Source organism: Ylistrum balloti, unplaced genomic scaffold (genome assembly GCF_031769215.1).
Source record: "Ylistrum balloti isolate Yb309-2 unplaced genomic scaffold, AGI_CSIRO_Ybal_v1 Utg369564, whole genome shotgun sequence".
Classification (NCBI taxonomy): domain Eukaryota; kingdom Metazoa; phylum Mollusca; class Bivalvia; order Pectinida; family Pectinidae; genus Ylistrum; species Ylistrum balloti.
Window position 1 is genome coordinate 839,981 of NW_026781863.1, and position 23,362 is coordinate 863,342.

Here is a 23,362-nt window from a genome sequence, read left to right on the forward strand (position 1 = left end):
CTTCCTGATCCACTTTTAGGTAATGACGGAGACTCCTGAGTCGTCCTAACGCGTATATCCGTAAGCTGAAAACAGTAATCATACAGTCAAACATGTCGGTAAGACCAGGAGAAGAAGCAGATGTTGTATTGATATAGTTAAACCTGTCTACAAAGATCATTCAAGGAAGCTGAGATATATTAATGGTGACAGAAAACCAAAACCAATAAAATAACTGCCGATGAGTGTTATAAAGTATCATAACAAACAAAAACGTGATATTTCACACAAATTTAGAGGGTTTGGTAAGTAAATTGAGTTCTTCAGTCGATCTTGCGAAGCACAACGGTCTTGACTGAGTTATCGCCCTTATCTGTGACGTCATATGTGACAAGCGCTCCCATCCAGACCGAAGACAGCGGTACCAGTCCTGCCAATGCCCGTAATGACCAACACTATTCAGTCGGCTCAACTCCGAGCAGAAGCCGGTCTAGGCCTAGCACAGCAGTCCAGAAAAGGCGACATCTCGAGGTAAATAACTGCATCAGTTGTATTAAAAACTGTAGTATGTACGTAATATTTTAAAGTAATAATGTATTGTACTTGCAAGCCACATACAATGTAATTATAATATAAGCTAATCTATGCCTAACCACAGTGAACTGCACCCCCCCCCCCTTTCTGATATTACTGGCAGCACATAAAATGTTTTCCACTTGTTTATTTAGTTTATCCATTTATTTTTTAGTTTTTTTGTTTGTAGATTGTGACAGACGTAACAAATCAACAGCTGATTAGTACGAATTACAGGTCTGAACAAATTCAATACCATCCAAATCAGCTGCACATGGAGACACTAGAGACATACAATGTTGGCTGTCAGACCTCATACAACCTTGCAGAATGTACATATAATATATACTATTATGGTGTTCTCTGAATGCATTTCGGGTACACATATATACCACCCCCTCTTCCTCTCCGGTATATATAATTTCACCCAGCATATTTATGAAGGCCATGCACTTCTGCTCTTGAAAATGGATTGTGATGCAATATAATTTTTGATAAAATACAGAAAAGTACATCTTTTATTATAATTCTTGATCATTATATGTTTTCAAATGATATGAACATCTCATAGTGTAAGTAGGTTCAAAATGTATTGCCCATCCAAGAAATAGAAGTGTTAATAACATCATTAACGTATATGATTAGTTCATGTGAATCACATGGCTATTCTAATATTTGATGTGAATCAATAGATTGGAATGTTCTGGCAATCTATACGGAGTTCACAGCAATTAATTTTTTCCCAGAAACGTCGTCATGTTAGTCTACAGACCAAAAATATCAGAAATGAAGACTCCGGTTACATCTTGTGGGGTATAGGCCACATGCCTGACTGTGTCTACATCCATTCAATACCACAGATACAACACCATCTAGAAAGATATGGAGAATTATTCTAATGATGAGAGCGACATGGATATTTCTCTGCCAGATCAGGACTATGATTCAGAAGAAGATCTAGAGGATTATGCAGATTTGGAAGACAATCTCACAACAACACATGAATTGGACAGTGACGACACTGATCCAGACAAAGCCCACAAGTATGTTGTGTTTGAACAATGTCTGTTTGAACTGCTGGACATATGTGCTGTCTGCAGCAGGAGAAACTTGCAACACATGAAAACAACAGTTTGTACTTGTGTTTGTGTAACAAGTATATGTGCATGTGGATTTATCAGAAAATGGCAGAGCCAGGACCTACATTGTTCCATCCACATTATCATGCTGGCAACATCAGCAATCAGTATATTTGAATTACATCAAAAACAGTGGCAGTTCCTTGAAACTAGGTGGTGATGCTAGATGCAGTTTCCCAGGACACTGCAAAATACGGATCCTACACACTTATCCATGTAGAAACTGCCAAAGTGGTGGATATTCAGCTTGTCCAGGTAATTAAGTGAAGACTTTGTATATGTGTGCATTTATTGATCAGTATTATGGAAAGGGGGAACCATGTTTTTAATCATTTTTCAGTTCATTAATACCCATGTTAATTATATTAAAGTCAAATGAAGTGAAAATTCATACGCAATGGAACTGAAAGGACTGAAGCGCTGCTTCCAATTCTTAAAAGATAAGGACATACCAATATCTGATTTGTTGACTGACAGACACTGCCAAGTCCAAAAGCTGATGAAAAGTGACCATCCAAATATAGACCATAGGTTTGATGTTTGGCATGTTGCAAAGGGTAAGCACTTACTTCGGTATGTTACCCTGTATTAACTGCTAGCTATATATAGGTGTTTATTTCATTTCACCTCTGAAGATTTGCTGAATTAGCAATAGGCGCCAATGCTGGGTAATAAGCTCCCCCAACCCCATTAGGGGATGTCTTGTATTAATAAACACACACACCTCCCCTTTGACCTGAGTAGACCTTGCCAAGTCGCAATACATATGCAAAATATTCTGTTACCAGGTATGTTCTGTCAGTGTTTGATAGACCTCTTTTTTGATATCCTTCATTTTAATAACAAAGTGATTAATATGTTGGCTGAATCTACATGAAATGTCCATTGTGAAAAATCAAAGATGGCAACCGAGGATGTTTAGACCCATATCCAGTAAAAAAAAACCCAACCCTTTCTTCCGACTTTATTTCATGAACACCTCTTAGGGCTATTGGAGGACAAATGCTGTACATTTTCCTTCGGAGAAAAATAGCCAGTTACTATCCATGACTCTAGAATATATATGGAAATTAATAAGTATTAAATTGCTAATGAATTTCTTATTTTACAAAGGTGTCTACAAGAAACTAGAAGCTCTTGGAAACTAGAAGTACAAAATAGCTGGAGAATGGGCCAGATCTATAAGCAACCATGCTTACTGGTGTGCTGCCAGCAGTGGAGGAAATGCAGAACTTGTACGAAAAAAATTGACAAGTATCCTGAACCATGTCGCTAATATTCACGAGGGGCATAGAGATCTTTTCCACATGGGGACATCTCAAGAAGGTGGATCAAGCCAGGTAATTATAAGATACTAATTGAGATTATAGATAATAAGAATTTTAATTAGATAATAAGATATTTTCCATTATCATATTATGAATTTGTAATACTTTTCAAATAACAGGCTTCCTTTCTAATCATACATATATAAAAATGTAAATGCACAGTGATCCTTTTGAATTAACCAAAGTTACAGTTTGTAAATATTTGTCTCAGTTAACACTTCCAAACCTAGTCTATGCACAGAATAAGGGTGGAAAGCAAAGGGAAGTAGTTCTTGCTTTTCAAGATGTTATTGATATTTATTACTCATTCAGTATTTTTACTGCACTTGTTAAAGATCTTATTTCTGCCCTTTCGTTTCAGGAAATGGAAAAAATTGTATGTGGGAAACTCCTGATGAAAGATGTTCGAGAGTTGTCCTCAGCACATCAGACGTCATGCTTGGACGCTTCACACAATGCACCAAAGACCAGCTATTTCTTTTACAATCAGATGAAAGCAAGGTGAGATATACCGATATACTGCAGTGCTTATAGAAATAAAACACCAGAAATAAATCACTATGACCCTGATATGATACCGTATTTATCATGCAATAAGCCCAGGGGGCCAGTGTCTAATAATAGAAAAAAAAATGGGTGGGCTTATTACCAGGCATGGGCTTATTACCGGATAAATACAGTACCCTGATGAATAAATTCACAAGATATGGTACCTTATTGAATACTTTTCTTTAATAATTCTGCACAGACTGGACTATTTGCTTAACACATACTGTACTACCATATTTCAGACTGGCAGCTTTTCATTTCAACTCTGGAGGATGGGATTGCCAGATACCGAATTGCTTTCTCGAAAGGAAGAAAAGGAGATGCTGTCCCAAAGGAGATTAAAAGTCAAACAGAACTTCAGTATGTTAATTTTATTTACCTGCCCTGATATCTTAACAAAAAATTAATGTGATATTTTAAATATAAAAGTATATTAATGATATCCATTTTATTGAAGTAAATAATTTTTCACTGTTTTACTTTAGATAAATCTAAACAATTTTTAGAGAACCTTACTGGTATTCTATAACATATTAACATAACTACCTGGCATAACAAATTAGATGGTGATAACAAGACACCTCATTATGACTGTGACCATTCAAGTTATAGTTTTTATTGTTCTTGTTCTGCCTTAAACTGTTAATGTCAACTTGCCAACAGATTACATCACAGTGTTGATGGAGGAGGTTGTAGTCAGAAGGCTCCAATTCACAACCATTCAACAGGCTGAAGCAGCACTTTTTTAAGGAAATGGATACTCCTCCTCCTTCCATTGCAAGTCAACTCCGCAGTGCCATGGGGAATTTCGACAGAGACGAAATCATCCATAACCATTGTCGGAGATTTACCATATATTACAAGCCGATACTTCCTGAAGTGAAAAAAAATTGTTATGAAATTTTGAAAAGTTTGAAGACACTGGTACATGAAGGCATATATACAAGAATTTGCAGTGTAATTTAAGTGCTACAAAATGGACTGTGGTCAAAAGTTATTGCTAATCCACTACTTAGTGGTGAAATATAGGAATTGATTATTTAGTTAGGTATGCTATGTAGAGGTTTCATTAGTAAGAGAGGATATCAATGTTCAATTTAATCTGTTAGACAAAGATGTTCATTTAAATTGTCCTTTACAGTATATACCTGTGAATGTCTTGTTGTCCTCTTGGGTCGTGTGTTTCAGCATATTCATAGTAGGATGTTTCAAAAACATGCATGTTTAGACAATTCGCAGTAAACCCTTCATGTTGGGCGATACAGCTTATGTCGGTCAACTTTTCTTCTAATATACTCATGTCCTGACAGCATTTTCTTTCCTCCTCAGTGGCCATATGGAAACACATGTTATCAGACAGGCTGATCGGAAGCCATGCTATCTTCGTCATCCTCGTCACCCTCGTTACCTCTTATATGCAGTTCCGCGGAACAATGTGACAAATCTGAGTCGATGTGATTGTCCTTGTTCGATGTCTCAGGTTCATACATATATGGATGAATATATAGCGTGAATGACACCTCTGGAATATCGTCGATGTCGCTACAATCGGAGTTATATACGTGCGCCATGATCAGTTTCTGATCAGATTGTCACTTATGACGTCACAGCGGTTTCGAATTCAAGGGCGATAACTCATCCAAGATTCTTTGATGCGATTTCTACCGAACATTTATTATTTCACCATTTTAAGATAAACGACACATATATAATCTTTGCAAGTTATAAATATATTACATTTAATAACCAGGGAACGTTATAAATAAGGAAATTTACAAAAACAAAAGTGCATTTCGTTCACCTTAATACAGTTAAACCTGCCTACTGAGATATACTTCTGATTCAGTAAAACCTTCTATAACGACAATTAGAGGAGAATTGACTACTTTCCCAAGTAGAAGAACTTTATAGCAGTGCACTTTGATAATTGTATTGTCCTTTTAGCGAACACCGGTGACCTTCTAGGCAAGTGTTTATATTTTCATTAATCGTGAAGAGTAAATATATGCAACACCAATTTATGTCATATATGGTACTTCTTGAGTATCGAACTGCGTTCCGTATAATTACCGACACTGGTAAATTTGTATCTTAACCACATCTGGGTCATGTTGTTTCCATCGTTCAGTTCACATTGATTGTTAAAACTCGAAATATAGTTACAATTTTGTTTATTGAAAGGGATCCAGCTCTGATGTAAGCTCCCGGTCAGACCATCATTATAAAACAACGATATTTTTGTTATGTTCTGCACGTAAACTGTTTTGGAGCTTCCTTAAAAATGGTTCTTCATTCTAACACGGAAATGTATAATATTTTAGTATATCCTACAATTCACTTATGTGCCTTTTTGTACAATCCTTTTGAGATTGTATAGGTTGTAAAGCTGGTGACATTTCAGTCATAAGGTTTTACTAGCCTGCATGCCATTTTCTATATCATATTTTAATTGCATTTTGCAATTAAAATGTGTGTGTTTTGTGTAATTTAAACTTAATTTGAAATGTGTTATTCACTCATGTCTTTTGCACAATCTAAATGAAAGTTATTATTCACTTGCGTGTCTTTTTAGAAATCTACATTTGTATTAAAGGGCGCTATACACTGATGTCCTTTGTGTAATTTAAATTTGTGTTGGAAGATGTTTTTCACGTGTGTGTCGTTTGTACAATCTAAATACTTGTTTTGAAAGGAGCTGTTCACATGACTTTCTTTTGTATAATCTAGATTTGTGTTGAAAGGTGCTATTCTGTTGTGTTTTTTGTACAATTTTTGATAATAAAAGAATTGAAAAACAATTTGACAGGAAACAAAATCTTGTGTACTTACAGGTATAAGTTCAGTTGCGTTGAAGTATTTTGTAGTGTAGTTTGTTACCAGAAAATCCACTTCCAATCTTACATCAAGAGAGTACATTTGGCCTGGAGTCGCCTGATCAGTCATCACCAGGATAACTTCTATTGTTACAGCATTAGCGGATATGTTGGTGTTAGCATAAGCTCCTGAAATAAACATATCAGCACTGACTGAAATTTATCTTACGATTAAAAAAACCCTGACTTAAACTTACTGAATGTAGTAATTAAATCTTATTGTCTGTCTGTTGGTCGGTCGGTCTGTATAAGTGATCTATATGTGATTGTGATGTATAATAATATGTGGTGACAATGACCATAAAGTTTTTTAAGTAAACTGCTTCGTAGTTAGCTTGGTAATTTCATTACTACGTTAACACTCTGTAAACAGTGTGGTATTTTTTATTAATGTGTTAACATTCCATAAACAGCTGGCTAATTTTACTACTGTGTTAGCCCTCCGTAAATGGCTGCTTAATTCTATTATTGTGTCAACACTTCATAAACAGCTGAGTCATTTTATTATTGTTTTATCCTTCCATACATAACTGTAATTTTATTACTGTTAACCCTTCATTAACAGACGTAGACAAACAGCTGGGTAATTTGATTACTGTGTTATCCCTCCATAAACAGCTGGGTAGGATTAAGATTGTGTTAGCCCTCCGTAGATATCTGGGAAAACTGATTACTGTGTTAGCACTCCATAAGAAGATGGGTAATTTTATTACTGTGTTAAAGCACAATAAACTGGGTTATTCTTGTGTTAAAGCACCGTAAACAGACGGGTTGTTTTTATACCGGATATCTTTGTACTACCTAGTGGCTACCTCATTTTACATCTACAGGATGTTCATCACATGTGATCTTGATCAATGGTGTTTAAATTATCTAATAAATTATTTATCAGCCGATATAAACACATTGCTCATATTAATTATACTATGACGGTATATATAGACACTTAATGAAAAAAGAAAAGAAAATTCAAACTCAAACATGATGAAACTAGTGCAGGTTATGAGTAAAAGAATCATCTACAGGAATAAGACAATGTGTTTCGGGAGTGCAGTCGTCTTCAGCTTCATCGACGACACCCACCATGCGAATCTTGGTCAATGCAAGTAAATAATATCACTTTCTCGAATGAGAACAGGATATACAGCAACAGAACCAACAAGCAATTTAGCGAGCATCAAACACGTCAAGCTTCATATCGCAGAAAGAAATACAATATTTCTCTATATCATTATGACCATGAAAAATTCCCTTCAATCTAAAGCACATAACATTACAACCTTTATACTTTTTTTTTCATTGTAATTTAGCTTTTTCTATTGGCCAGGAAGGACAAAGTATACCATGTCGTATTGCATGCTACATATTTAGAATAGTTTGCTTTCAGAACACCTCTGACTTTACCTCTTAGATGCTTATTGGTCACCAGACGATATGGTTCTTGGTTGGAGCGATAAAAAAACGTTGATTATCTCATCAACGTACTATGATTGTACAGTATCCTAATTTTATACAGTTTTCTATTTACCTTTGTTAGGCAAGTAACCAAAATGAAGAGTTCGAGTGTCTGGGCCGTCCAAGCAAAACAATCCGTCATCCGGACCAGGACCTGTCGGGATCGGTATGAAATCCTTGAAGTGCCCCCCTACAGACTGTACACGGACTGAAGCAATTCTGAGGTGTGCATCCGGACTCTGTAACACCAGATCGTATGTGGATAACGGATTTCCAAACATTGCATCTAGATGAAATGATTTTACACTACCTGCTGTAAAATTCACCACATCTGGAATATCTGTGAGTAAGTTGACGTTGTTTGAAATATTCTGAAATAGACGAAAGTTGAAGTCAATAAACATTTTATGTTCTGGCGATATATATTTCCTAGATTAAATAGTATAATTCTACAAACGTATTTTAGGGTAAAGATATTCAATGGAGGTAGACTGGTATATTGTTGAGATAAATATTCTTTACCTAAACGTCTTCTGCTTCATGTCATGTTCTCAAATGAGAATAAAGTATACAACAACGGACCCAACAGGCAAACTAACGAGCATCAAACACATTCAGATTGATATCACACAAAGAATTTGTTTCCAATGTTGGTCACTTTGACTTTCAGATAACCTAAATATACATGTCTTATCGTGGATAGGGATTGTGTCATGCACAATGTATTTATCTGAATTATTATTGTATAGGGATATACTCTCTGGGACAACGGATTTGTTACGACAATTCCTGTCGTTGTTTAGAGCGGAAATCCCTAAATAAGCCACCACTAATTTCGTCTAACAGCAGCAACGTAAGGCGTTATCTCGACATGTTTAAGACTTACGTGAATAGTTCTTAACACAAACGTTGGTAGCACTTCCATAGTTTCGTTATCTGAGATGAAAGCTATATTGACCATGCTTGTGTCACCATCAGAGACTCCTTGTATGTCCAACATCAGATACTCTACAGCTAACTTCACTAGACAGTAGGCACACGGATTTCCAGTCTGATTAATATCGCAGTTCATGTCTCCAAATATGTACACCGCATTAGTAACAACTCGGACCAACTTAAAAAGGAGAAGAAATGGATGAGCAATAAGCATAAGAGAAAACAACACGAAAATACCTACATGGCAACATATTCATAATCCAAACTCAAGTTCAATCAAACTATGGCAAGCGTCTAAGTGCTATATTATGCTTACAAAGTTCGTGAAACATCAACTTATTAAATTAACTTCATTTCAACATTCATAATTGGACAAAAACACAAAGTATATTCTGGCATTTCAACAGATCTTTCATTCTAAATAGAATTTAATATTGGACAAATTATATACCAATGAAAGGTACCCCTGAAAACAACAAGTGTTCCAGAAGGTAAGCATCTTTTGCTTCATTGATAACACCTCAATGTGAATCTGTTTTTTCTTTACTGGTATTATTTAGATCATAGTTACTTACCTCCCCTGGTGTTTTTTCAGGTTTGTACTTTCTTTCTGTCAAAGTTAACGCGTCATCTTGGAATGCCAGGTATGATTTTGATATTATCACAGACTGGTCGGTCGGTACAGTGAGAGTGATTGATGCCGTCCTCGTCAGTCCACGTGGAATTTGCAACTCCTGCAATATAGTTTTTATTATCCCTGGATAGATATGTCCGTCTCCGTCTTCGGTACATAAGATATATTGTTGACAATTTGTTACACCTTTGGTCACACATCTTTCCGAGTTGAAACCTTGAGACCCTGTGTGAAAGCAGAATACATTTTATAAAACAGTAACAATCTTCGGGTTATGGTAAACATCCATCTCGAATACATCTGTGTATTTGTAATAAACGTACACGGTATTTTCCCGAATTTTCTGGAGGAGGAGGAGGGCTGCCATCTTGGATTGCTGGTGATAAATTAAGGGTAAAAAAATTCATCTTTGTCGCCAATAGGAAACAATTTCTTTTTGACGGAATCAATTGCTATTGCAACCCATAAATACTCCCGAGTGTGTGCTTACAAACAATAGACGTTTACATAGCATCAACATAGTTTGGCGACTATAGTCAACAGTCGGGAGGAGGGGGCTCATAATTTTGTCAAATAGTCGACAAGTAGAAGTGATAACACATTTTTGTCGACTGTCGACAACGGTACGGAAAGAGTTAAAAGTACTTTAACCAAAGACAAGTTTAACAATTTTTAACTTTTGTGTCCTAATTATGATTAGAACTAATGTTTAAATTTGTATTCTTTCAATAAGAAATCTTTAGCTTGGAAATAAACAAAATGGTGTACGATGTTTTTTAATTCAGGTAACTTTAAGATTACATTAAACATGATCATATTCTGTTACCAGAATGTGACCTAGTTGAATGTATAATAGATCTTAAGGGGTAATAGTATTAATCCTCCTCAATCCTGAAATTTCAGAAAGAATCATGTTTTTGCCAGAATAGAATGTAAATTAGTAATATTGTGTAATTAAAAATCGTAAAAAGGTAAAATTTGTGAATAAAAACGGCAACCATTTGCGAGCAAATATCGACAGCAAACAACATCAAAACAGCAGCAAACAACAAAAGAGCAAATAACTGCAGTACGCATCAGCAGTACAGTAAAAATCAACAAAAACAGCAAACGTTGGATTTTTGTCATCATAACACATTTTGAAAAACAAAATAATAAAAATACAAATTTGTGAGTGAAAAATGTAAATGTTGCAAATAGAAAAATGTATTTATATAACGAAATGTGATAACGTTATGCTATTTGGTCAGTAAAAGATTAATGTTTTGTAATACAAAAATGAAACAAAAAATATGTTTTGGCATGCAAAATACAAACAATATAAACAGAACGTGCCATACAAGTAATCTACTGTGGTTAAAAAAATGGATATATACACTCTACGGTACAGTCGAAAACAACAAACCCGACCCGCTAGTCGAAATATGTACTCTGCCTTAGTCAAAAACATCAAGTACGTTGTCAAAACAAACCCTTCAATCGAAATAAACAAAAACGATGATGTCACTCACCCCAATAATGAAAGAACATTACTGAGAGGCATTTGGTAGGGGGTTGCTATCTTGATTTCGTTGCGGAGCAAATCGGGAGAGTTTTTGCTTTTATTAGATTTATTCTCCTCACATCAACGAGGGTCATATGAGGACAGGTGTCAAGGGATACACTAGAAGCCAGGACCACATGAGGACAGATGTCAAGAGGAATACCAGAAGCAATGGTTATATAAAGACAGGTGTCAAATGGACACCAACATCAAGGGTCATATGGGGAGGGGTTTCAAGAGGAACACAAACAACCATATAAGGACGGAAATTTGCATTTTCATCATGTTTTTCTGGTAACAAAGCGCTGTTTCCTCTCCTTAAATATTCGAAAGAATAATCACAAAATATTCTGAGTGTCAAACAAGTAATTACAAATTAGCCTGAATGTCAAACGAGTTATCATAAATTATTCCGAGTGTCGAACGTTGACTAGTCCATTTGTCAAATGATTCATCACAATTTTTCCGATTGTCAAATGAGTTATCACAAATAAGCCCGACCGGCAAACGATTAGATCACAAAATAATCCGATTGTCAAACCAGTAATCACAATTTTTTCGAGTGTCAAATGAGTTATCTTAAATTAGTCGATTAGATCGCAAAATAATCCGATTGCCACACGCGTAAAATAGAAATAATCTCGTCGATAGAGCAAGATGACTTGAGATTCATTGTACATCGGAATGGAAATGTAAACTGTGCATAACAATTAACTGGCATGTCATGTTTCAAAGTTTCTAACTTCCTTTAGATTTAAAGAAATTACAATCGAAAATGTAATTTTCATATATAAACTCTTCCATTAATGAACAGCATATTATAAAAATCTAACATATCTTGGAATTAAAACGGTCAATAAAATTCGAGTCAATGTCACTCTTTTTTGCTTAACCCTTAATTCTCACTAAGTTTAAACTATTTCCAATTTTTAAAAAATATCAAACGCAAAACTGTACTTTTCCTATATAAACTATATGAAAGTCTACTCCCTCCCCACGGGAAAATGTGAGACCCTGAGCTCACGAAATTTATAATTTTGATAAAATGCGTCACGACAATTCCACAATGAACAGGTTTTGATACTTCTTTATATAGTTATAAAAAAGTTAATTTTTGAAATGTCATTCAATTGGACCCTTTTTCGCTCAGCATATCAGCCGTTTGCGGTGAGCAATGATCAATATGTGCTAATCATCAAACTGTCATCCTCTACTAACAAGTCTAGCCAAGACTGATCTATTTCAAACAGAAAAATAGAAAATTTTGGTAAAGGCTTCTCCTTCCATGAAGGGTATTGCATTCTACCATACTTCGATATTCAGAAGTTTCATTGCAACTGACCGTTTTTAGTCCCGCCCCTCAGGATGGGGACTATATAACTTATAATTCAGGTGCACCTTTATGCAAGGTTTATGCAAAATTTCATTGAAATCGGTTTGGGTGTTTTCCAGAAGAAATGAAAAAAAAAGTTTACCATGCACGACACACGACGCAGGCCACAAGGTGATTGCAATAGATCACTATGAGACTTTGTCTCGGATGACCTAATACGTAATATTTGATTTAGAATGAATAAGAAGACACCAAATTATTACTGAATGAAGGAATGACTACCGAGACAAACAATATCTTTACTGCCATGATTGAGGCTTTCCAAGTCCTTTCATTGCACATGGGCATTCAGATTTGTTATGACCTATTTTCGGTATATTTTCAGTTGGACTTGGAAACTACTAGGCATTGATATATAAATCAAAACTACCTGTTCAATTACACGAAATAATGATAACCCATTATTACAGATTTCCGACATAGAATACCGAAAGGTGCAACTTTAAGTATAGCATTGATTCGAAATTAAAAAAGAAGACAAAAAATGTTTACTGAGTAAACCGTAAAGCAAGTAGAAACAAAAGTTTTCACTTAACGAACAATACTTCAAAATACAATTTTTAAATTACGGTGAGAAACATAATCGGATTATTATTATTTTAAAATGTTTAAGTAGATGCAGTTCCTTTCTCCGTCAGTATATTAGGACTGGAATGATAGAGTAGACGATATTTTAATTTGAAGTGTGTTTTTTTTTTATAGAAAAGGTCCTACCTGTAGCAAAGTAAGTATGAATCGCCAGTAAAATTCCAATCCAGTGAAGCCACATAACAAAAGTGTTTTTGGATTCAATGATGGGTTTAAAACATCTCCCAGTCGTGCACTGGTGAAACTGTCTGTAGTGATTCCCTGACGTGTAACATACATCGAAGATGTTATAAATAAAACGTCAAATGCATTCAACCGATCATTCCACCAATCATGTGTAAATTATAAGGTGGTGTAACACTGCTACTGGGGAATTTAAAAACAAATGTGTTAGTGAATAGGTACATGGCTAAATATTTCTTCGCCTGAGTTGACGATAAACACGAGTTAATACTTTATGCCTAGTAATGGATACCTGTGTGTCTGAGCGTTCACTAACGTTTATACACGTTAGGTGACAGATGTACACGTGCATCTGAAGTAGATACATATGCATTTATAGATATACGCACCCAAGCTAGGAAGTAGCTCTACAGATAGTTGTATAGGAGAGGTATGTAAATGGCTACACACACGCTTTCATAGAGATACACGTGATTAAGTATAAATGTGCAAGCAATTCCGCATTACGAACAAGTAAATATGCACGTGAGGTATTAGATATACACATGGGGTATAAATGTAGGTGTTTCGCGTGAGGCAATGGATTTACCCGTAGATTAAATGCTACATGATAAATACGAGAGGATGGCTGCGGAGTTGCTAAGTTAGTTTACCATATTATATTCAATATGACGTCCTAAGCAACCCCAAATCAATGCCCTCACCCCCCTGCCCAAGTCAGTGTGTGTAACGGCATATTTTATGTTTATTTAATGGTGAAGAATTTTCATTCACTAGTTGATTTTGACAGCGTCATTTATACGATGTCATTGATGTATTTGGTTGTAATAGTGTATGTATTTCGATAAAGTTATCGGCTGTTCTGTAGAGTATATACATCCTTTTACAACGATACGTAACATGTATTGCGTGTTTTGGCGTGTATTGTTGGTATTATGTGTGCAAAAAAAGTATTTTTTCATAGTTCTTTGTTGCAAAATATTACTATTTTACTGAAAATAAAACATTTTCTATATGAAAATTTACATTTTTCTCTTACAAAACTACATTTTTATTGTTTTTCTTTCATCAAAATATGTAATGTCGACAAAATTCAACTTTGGCTGCTGTTGTTTACTGCTGGTATTTGATTTGAATTTTTACTAACAAAATATTACTGTTTAACATTTTGAAATGACAAAAACATTTTTTAAAATTTCTGTCATATAAAAATTTTAACATCTTACATTTCTTATTTGCAAATCGTTACTTTTAAAAATCATGTTTGGCCTCAAACTGTTTTACTTAATTTTTTCAGTATTCAGAGATATTCTTCTAATGATGGCTACTGGTACCCCGGATTGTTAGGAAACTATAAAGAACCCATATAAAAGGGTATCATCGATGACCAATCGGCTCATTGAATTTAGAGGTCTTATAGAGCATTTGAAAATAAACTTTTATAGTTATTTCCCTTTACCTGGTTTACCACCTATAAGATTTTGAAGGAAACCATTTACATTATAACTATTTGCATCGGGATCTTTCTAAAAAAAACTTCCTTTAAGTCAGACATTGCCATCCCTCTTTCTCTGTGCACCGAATAGACTATACACTGCTAACCACGAACTAGAGTTGGGTTGCTGTATTCGAATAGGATTATATGTCCACTTTATACACTGTTTAAAATGTTAACGAAAGCGTTGTGAAAGGGAGGTAATCCAAACGGATCGTAATACTCTCCACTTCTTTCTTCGTATTTGTATACGGCAATCAAGTGTTGACCTTGTTTCGTATCTGGATCCCAATTACAGGCTAACTAACATGGCGAACTTAATGCACGAGATACTGTTCCTGGCATAGACACATTTAAATATTTTTTAAGACATTAATGGTTTGGGTCAAGAGTTCAGCGAAATGAATTTCCAGAGACAGATTTCCTCTCTTTATAAGGTGAAATGTGTCTGATTAGGAAAGATGATCGAGCGTCAGGTCGAATCCAGACAAAGTATAGCCGTTGGCGTATTCTTTCCTCGAGATTTAATACCCTCGTCGTGAAAAAGTTTGCCAATACTATTGAATAAACCCATTATGATCCTTATGTAATGTTTTGAAGTAACTTGTTCGCCATCCTTGTTCAAGACGACGTTATCCATTCTGTAATGTTTGAAATTATATGGATTTTTGTAATAGACTTTAGGCATCGCCGTCCTCTTTGGCATTTGTTCTAAAAATAGATTGTCTATTATGAACATTTCGGTGCTGCTTATGGGGTATTTAAGGTCGCCAATTTTAAACCATCCAATAACCTGGACTTGTTACCCAAAAACTATGGAATAATCCTAACTTCTTTCCCAAAACCCATGCAATGACTTTAACTAGTTATCCAAAAACTACGCAATAGCCTAAACTTGCTAATAGAAAATCATGCAATAACCTAAACGTGTTATCCAAAACCATGTTTATTTCCTAAACATGAAATTTCAAAACCATACAATAACCTTAACTTGTTATACGAAAACAATGATATTACACAACTAAGACAACAAACTAGAAATTGTTGACCAACAACTTGACGGGCGTTTTCCCTATACACAACATCTGAACTAATGGTCAGACTTTTCCACCAATATAATAGGTAACCATTCAAGTAATTTATATATTACATATCTACACACAAATTTGAACTACTTTAGATCAGTTATTTGTGTTACCTTAAAAATCTTTCTAAATATGACCACTTCCTAGGACCGGAAGTTGACATTTGGCACAATATTTTCTTCATAATATCAATAGCTTTTGAACTCAATATCCATTAACCAAACAATACCACTCAGGACTTCTTAGTTACTGAAATGACCAAAAACAAAAAAAAATATCCCTGTGATCTTCAAAATGGGTCAAAATCATTCATGTGATCATACCATATAGATAATAACATCTTCATCTTGCATCTGAACTATTAAGTTTATGGACCTTGGTGAAATTGAGAAACATTTTTTCAAAGTTTGATATCTGCAATAGCAAATTACAAATTTGACTCTTAACGAGAACCGGAAGTTGAATGTTTAGAGAAAGTACTTTAAATACAGTTAATAACAATAAATCACAGAATGCTGCTGACAAAATTTTATCACGGTATGCCGCTTGATTATTGTGTAAATTCTATTTGAAAATAAAATCCTATGACCTTGAGAGTGGTTCAATATGATTTATATTATCCAACATTTTAGCCAATTCCCAGGGCTTCCTGATGTGAAGAATCAATGCTCTAGACATTGTAGAACTTGAGAAAAAAAATTATTTATCCCAAATAACAATTTTCAAATTTGACACCTACCGGAAGTTGGTTTTCCAGACCAGATTGTAAAAATCAAGAGCAATCAATACCAGTATGCTACTGACAAAATTGTATCACTATGTGATTCTTGGTTATTGTGGAAATTCTATTTGAATACATATTATCATGTAATTTGTTTACAGAATTAAATCCAATGGCCTTGACATCGTATCGACTTCATTTATATTATCAATCTTTATAGCCAATGCGCGGAGTTCCCTACATGTAAAAAAAAACAATGTACTCGACATTGTAGAACTTGAAAAAACTTTTGTTATCAAAAAATTGTTACCCAAATAGACATTTTCGCATTTGACCTCTACCGAGAACCAGAAGTTGGGATTTTATTGATTCATGCAATAGCAGTTGATCACAGTATGTTGATCGGTAACGTGTGTATGTACATCTCACTGTCACTTATCAATTGTACATTAACATTTCAATGCTGTAGATCACAGGTACATGTTCATCTCTATGTTGTAGATCACGTGGTACATATCTATGCTGTAGATTACGTGAACATGTACATCACAGGGTTGTAGGTCACGCGTATATGTAAAAATCAATGTTTTAGATTACGTGTATCTAAGCTGGCAAAGTCGGGGTTACGCAAAATTATCATACTTTTGTGAATACGAGTTTGTTATTCTCGCACTTCATCAATAATACAACCGTTGTGTTGCCAACATATTTGCAGATAATGTCGAATTAAAAAAAGAACCATAACCTAATCCAAGATGATGCCATTTGTGTTCATCATCATATTAGTTAATCTTGACAGGGGAGATCAATCAGTGCCATGCATTGTGCACTTGAGACATTTCATATCTACACATACTGAAATATGTTAAAACTATACATGTCAATGGAGCCAAGATCCTGCAGATTTCTTCTGTGTTATTAAGCGAATAATACAACAATGCAATATAATATACAAATATGATTTGCAATGCAATGTGGTCTGCAGCCAGAGAAAACTAGTTATTTGGCCGTCGATATGCTGTTTGCAAGTGGTATAATTTGCTGCAGAATGCAGTGTTTGTGCACTTAAGTCGTGATATTAGTACAGGCTTGTGACGAACGCCACGTGTAGTGTATTTGTATTATTGCTTGTTTATGGCCGAGGGTTAGCGCGAACGCAGACCCCCACACTAAAAAATAGCGTACCCGAGTAATCCGCATTTGGGATTATCGCAGGGTCGAATAAAATCAAATGAACGCAAAGTTTTATAATGAACCATGACTGCAGTTTTATCAGAATTGATCAATTACTTTATTCGTACATGATTAGTAAGGATTTATTAAGGGGTTAATTAATTAATCACAGATAAAGTAGTGTTACCTTTGTTTTTTTGTTTAGTATATATACAGGTAAAAACGTTACGAGACATACCCCAATGACGCCAGCGACTGTTGTACAACCGGTAGCCCCGGTAAAGTGCCATTATCCCTACATCCTAAGATGGACAAGATATGTAAACGAAGTTACCTGGTTACACGATAGTTAACATAAATAATATAATAAGAATAATGACAATTATTGGTATTATTTCATGTAAGTCACAGCACGTTTTTTTAATTATAACGGGAGATTTATGTTAAGATCATCATCCCGCAAGGTACAAAAAATATCAGATATCAGTAGTACACCAATACTCAGAGAAAGTGCTTCTGGAAAGGCGCGTAAAATCAGACTTAATGCGAAGAATAACATTTCCGAGAAAGTGACAGACGAGAGTATCAGAAAGAGACTTTTTGTCATATCTTTTAACACAACGTTTATGCCAAATGGACGATACGGATTCTGCCACAAGAAATAGGACAACAGACTTCTTTTAGAATGAGACATACTGGTGAATGGAAACGCCAAAGTGCCGAATCAGTTGGGATCTTGTTCTCTGAGATCAAAGAATAAATGTGAAATTGTTTCAAAACCAATACAGAAAGTACAAAATTTACAGGATTCAACACCATATTTATACATTCGAAAATTCACAGGTAAAATCTCATGTACTATCTTAAAGACAACATCACGTGAGCGAGTATCTAAGAACTTGTTTGAAATATTGCGAAAAACAATTTTAAAATCAACAGTTGGAAAAATCTTCACAACTCGTAATGCCTTAGTAATACCAGCTAATAACGTAACGTACAACTCTTTGGTTGTCACAGACTCAAAATTAGACTTGGGGAAAGTCTTTTCTATATTTCTGAAAAAATCCATAAATATAAGAATAAAATGTAGGACACAACTCACTATGTGGAATACTATTATCAACAGGTGAAAAATATTCTCGAAAATATAATGAGAGCCAGTACTTGGTAAAATACCTCCACTTGGCCTCGGTATGTTTGAAAACAAAATCTTGACAATGTTTTAGATAAATGGCTTGAAATTTACTTTTAATGTTAACAATACCAAGTCAACTACTAGTAGTAGAGGCATAGGCTACGGAGCGCGCAAGTGGCTCCAACTTGGAATTCCATAAAAATCTAAACAAATTTCTCTGTAAAAGATCTAAATAATGCCTTGGCATTATGACGGTTGTACCAGTATACCAAAGTTTGCTGCAAGCAAGGACTTTTATAACGATGGATTTTTGTGTTCAGGATAAATTTCGCATTTTCCATAAATCCAAGGTCCTTGAAAATTTCCGAAAACCTGGCTGCCAAATATCGTCAGGAGTAATGTTATAACCAATTAATACCCCACAAATCTTATGTTTTTCAACCCAACTAATGCCGAAAGGGTTATCTGAACGTGATTTCCATTTCCCAAGCCAAATACCCTTAGTTTTCTGTTTATTCAATTTAGCACCTGACGCTTTGCCATACAGATTACACCAATGAAATAATTTTGAAATAGAGGAATCGGAACAGCAAATACCAGTACTATCATCTGCATAGAGGGAAATTTTAGCTGACTGAGAGGAACCCGGAAGTTTTACACCAGTTATTTCAGGATCGTCACGGACTTTTTTCGCAAAGGGCTCCAAGACCAAAACATATAAAAGAGGAGATAAACTACAGCCTTGCTGTACACCACGAGTGATAGGAAAGGGGTCAGAAATAAACCCGTTAACAATAACGGACGAACAGACATTTTTGTAAAAGATACTTACCCATTTAGCAAAATCAGGACCGAAATTGTAAGCTTCAAGTACCTTAAATAAAAATGTGCAACTTACTCTATCAAAAGCTTTCTCTTGGTCAAGAGATATGAAAGCACACATCAAGTCTTTTTGATTAACGTAATCAACAATATTACCAAGAAGATGACAGTTTTCAAAAATAGATCTATCTTTTATCGCGCATGTTTGGTCAACGCCAACAAGTTTATCAATAACTTTACTTATCCTGTTGGTAATAACCGTGGGCAGAATTTTATAATCAATATTCAGGAGAGAAATGGGCCTCCAGTTTTTCATACCAGTAGAATTACTTGGATCTTTACATAATAACGAAATAAAAGACGTTTTCTGGGTGTCACATAGCTCACCCTTCTGAAAAATATCATTGTATAATGTGACAAGATGATCTCCTAATAAATGAAAAAAAGTAATGTAGAATTCCTTAGTGAGACCATCACTACCAGGGGACTTATTGTTCTTCATGTTTGATAGCTAATATTTCCTCCTTCCCTATAGGACCTTCACATGACATCAACGTGAACACAACTCCGCACTTCTAATGCCTGCTAATGTACTACATGCTGATTGCGTTTCCCACACCTGTTTATTCTGTCTCTCTCTGTCCTAGGACTCTACTGATGGACGTCGGCGCGAGCGGTCCAGCAAATCGCCTATATATATCCACTATATGTACCACAACGTGCAGTGCGGGCCCAGTGAAAGCTTGGTAAGTTGACAATGCTGTGGAAGTTTATTTTATGTGGCGCATTCGTGATTGGCGAGTGTTCGATTTGAAAGTAGTTTTGAGTTTATATGTTGTGTAACAAAATGAGTAAAAATGGGTTTAACGGTAACTTTGCAATGGTGTGTATCGTAGAAAGCAGTATCTTAGTTAAAAGTACATCAGGTCAAAAGTCAGTCAATGCTGGACAGAGGTAAAATCCCGTGAGTGATAGGTAGTAATGCACGCCTGATAACGGGCGAGGTGTGTACCCCATTGTTGAAGCACCGTGGCAGAATATCGCCAGCATGATTGATCAGGACAGATAGATGCTCTCATTTGTATGTCTCGCTCTCTCGAACATATTGGTAAGTAAATAAGATAAGAAGCTATGTGTACGAGGTAGATCAAAAGGGTGTGGAATTGAAAACTGGTACTCCTGGACGCACGTACCCTTTTAATTATATGCACAATAGGCGTGATGATAGGAAAGTTGTAAAACTTAAGTATAGGGGATATTAGGGATTGTGAGAGAGTCGGAGGGAGAGTTGAAGCCGGGAGAAACATCTAGGATGGTTATGTACTATGACTTTTAATAAACAATGAACAACCAGTCTAGTGTTATCAAATACATTTGTGTAGTCACTATACGCTGCTATTGAAATGGAAGTTAATTTTGTATTACTATTTAGTAATTGACTTGGAAAGGGAGGAGATGTAGACGTTATGCTGTTTGTCTAGGGAGTTATTCCCCTTGTTGTGTATTACGTCATCAGTTATGATAGTAAAGATGAGGGAACGAAGCCAGGGTGTTTTGTGATGGTTTCCAGGGTAGATGCAATCTGGGGCATCTTTAGTTTATTCACGGCTACCGACACTACATATTGGCGACGAGGATACTCATAAGGGCTGTTATACGGGTATTGCTGTTATTTTCGGCCATGGCTCAATTAATCGAACTGAATGGTGTGCAAAAGTTCGAACCTCGTGGAGACAGGCAGGGTCAGACATGGGAGCGCTGGCTGAAGGGATTTGAGCTGTTCGTGACAGGAAAAGGGGTAGCAAATGATGCTCAAAAAACGGCGATGTTACTTCACTGTGCAGGACCGGAGGTGCAGGACATTTTTTATACCTTACCTGATCGTGAACCCGCTGTTGAGGAAGTTTCAGCTTATAGGACGGCAGTAGCGGCATTAAACAAATATTTCAAGGGAAAGGTGAATGTGCCATATGAACGGTATGTGTTTAGAAATTTGGTGCAGGGAACGGACAGTATTGATCAGTTTATAACGAAACTTAAACAACAGGCCAAATTCTGTAATTTTGGAAATGAGGATGAGCAGATACGGGATCAGATTATCGAGAAATATGCATCACAAAAGCTCAGAATACGCTTGTTAGAAAAAGGGCAGGATCTTACTCTGGATCAGCTAAGGGCTATAGCACAAAGTCTGGAAACGTCACAGTCTCATGCTGTGCAAATGGAGAAAAATTCTATCACCGAAAATTCGTCGAGAACGGGTGAAATTCACAAAATAAGTCCAAAAAGCAAAGGGAGACGTCAGCCTAAAATTTGCTTTAATTGCGGACGTGAAGGACACTTCGGACGTGATAGTGAGTGCCCAGCACGCGGACAGAAATGTAAGTCATGAGGCAAAGTTGGACATTTTGCAGCACGATGCAGATCACGTAATGGGCAACATGCTGGTCGGTCAAAGGGACATTACTCTTCGGCAAATGATCGTCACAGAGACTCCGAAAAGGTAAATACCTTAGTATCTGATAAAGAGTGTGATTCAGATGACGAATATTCCTTTTAAGTGAGGTCGAAAACATCGGCAAAAGATGTAGTTCACATAAAACTGGATAATCAAAATGTAGACTTTTTGATTGACACTGGTGCTTCTGTTAACATCATTGACAAAACATTGTGGGCGGAGCTAAAAAGAAACAACATTAAGTGTACGTCTGAAAAAAGTAACAAAAAAAGTTGTATTCGTATGGATCAAAACAACCATTACCATTACTGGGCAAATTTACCACACCAATGACGTCACAGGGCGGAGTTTGTATACAAGACGATGTTTTCGTTTTGGAAGGTAGTGGTCCAGCATTATTGAGCAAAACCACAGCAAATGAACTGAAGTTGTTGACATTTAATACAGTCAATGTGGTGCGAGATATCGAGGATATGTGCAACAAATATCCCGAATGTTTTCAGGGAATTGGCAAACTTAAGGACTTTAAGTTGAAATTACACATTGACGAGACTGTCACACCCGTAGCTCAACGATTGTATCGTGTTCCGTATAGTTTACGTGAAAAGGTGACCAGGAAAATTGAGGAGTTAGAAAGCTTGGACATAATTGAACCTGTATATTCTCCCAGTCAGTGGATTAGCCCAGTTATTGTTGTTCCAAAACCCGACTCTGATGTACGTTTATGTGTAGACATGCGCAAAGCTAATCAAGCAGTGATTAGAGAAGCCACCCAATACCGACAATCGATGAAGTTTTATACAAGTTGAACGGAAGTTCCGTGTTTAGCAAATTGGATTTGCGTTACGGTTACCATCAGATTGAGCTGGATAGCGAGTCACGTGACATTACAACTTTTGTCACACATGCTGGATTATATCGATACAAACGGTTGATGTTCGGAATAAACGCAGCACCGGAATTGTATCAGCACATTATTTCTCAGATTTTCCATGACATCGAGGGGGTTGAGAGTATATCGGACGACATTGTCATGCATGGTACTACAAAAGAGGAGCATGATCAGAGGTTAGAACGAGTGCTGTCACGAATGCGTGAAAAGGGACTTACTTTAAATCGCAAGAAGTGAGATAGGACTTGACAAAATTCAGTTTATGGGTCATATTATATCTGGCAGTGGTATCGGACCAACGTCCGAGCGTGTCAAAGCTGTACTGAATGCGACAGCGCCAAAAACCGCTTCAGAAGACAGGAGCTTCTTGGGACTTGTGAACTTCAGTGCTCGTTACATACCAGATCT

The 23,362-nt window shown here is 36.0% G+C and overlaps 1 protein-coding gene and 1 pseudogene across 1 annotated transcript; one reads left to right on the forward strand and one right to left on the reverse strand.

Moving 5' to 3' along the window:
* Window positions 1-1,434: 1,434 nt before the first annotated feature.
* Window positions 1,435-3,910, forward strand: LOC132553328 (uncharacterized). Its single transcript, XM_060217599.1, has 5 exons — window positions 1,435-1,683; window positions 1,845-1,946; window positions 2,840-3,031; window positions 3,381-3,520; window positions 3,811-3,910. The coding sequence occupies exons 1-5, from the start codon at window positions 1,435-1,437 to the stop codon at window positions 3,908-3,910; spliced, it is 783 nt and encodes a 260-aa protein (XP_060073582.1).
* A 369-nt stretch (window positions 3,911-4,279) lies between these two features.
* LOC132553430 (uncharacterized) lies at window positions 4,280-5,139 on the reverse strand (annotated as a pseudogene).
* Window positions 5,140-23,362: the final 18,223 nt, after the last annotated feature.

Coding starts and splice junctions, on each gene's coding strand:
- LOC132553328 (XM_060217599.1), top strand. CDS start 1,435: ATGGAGAATTATTCTAATGATGAGAGCGACATGGATATTTCTCTGCCA. Junction 1,947..2,839: donor TGGATATTCAGCTTGTCCAG/GTAATTAAGTGA, acceptor CTTGGAAACTAG/AAGTACAAAATAGCTGGAGA. Junction 3,521..3,810: donor TACAATCAGATGAAAGCAAG/GTGAGATATACC, acceptor ACCATATTTCAG/ACTGGCAGCTTTTCATTTCA.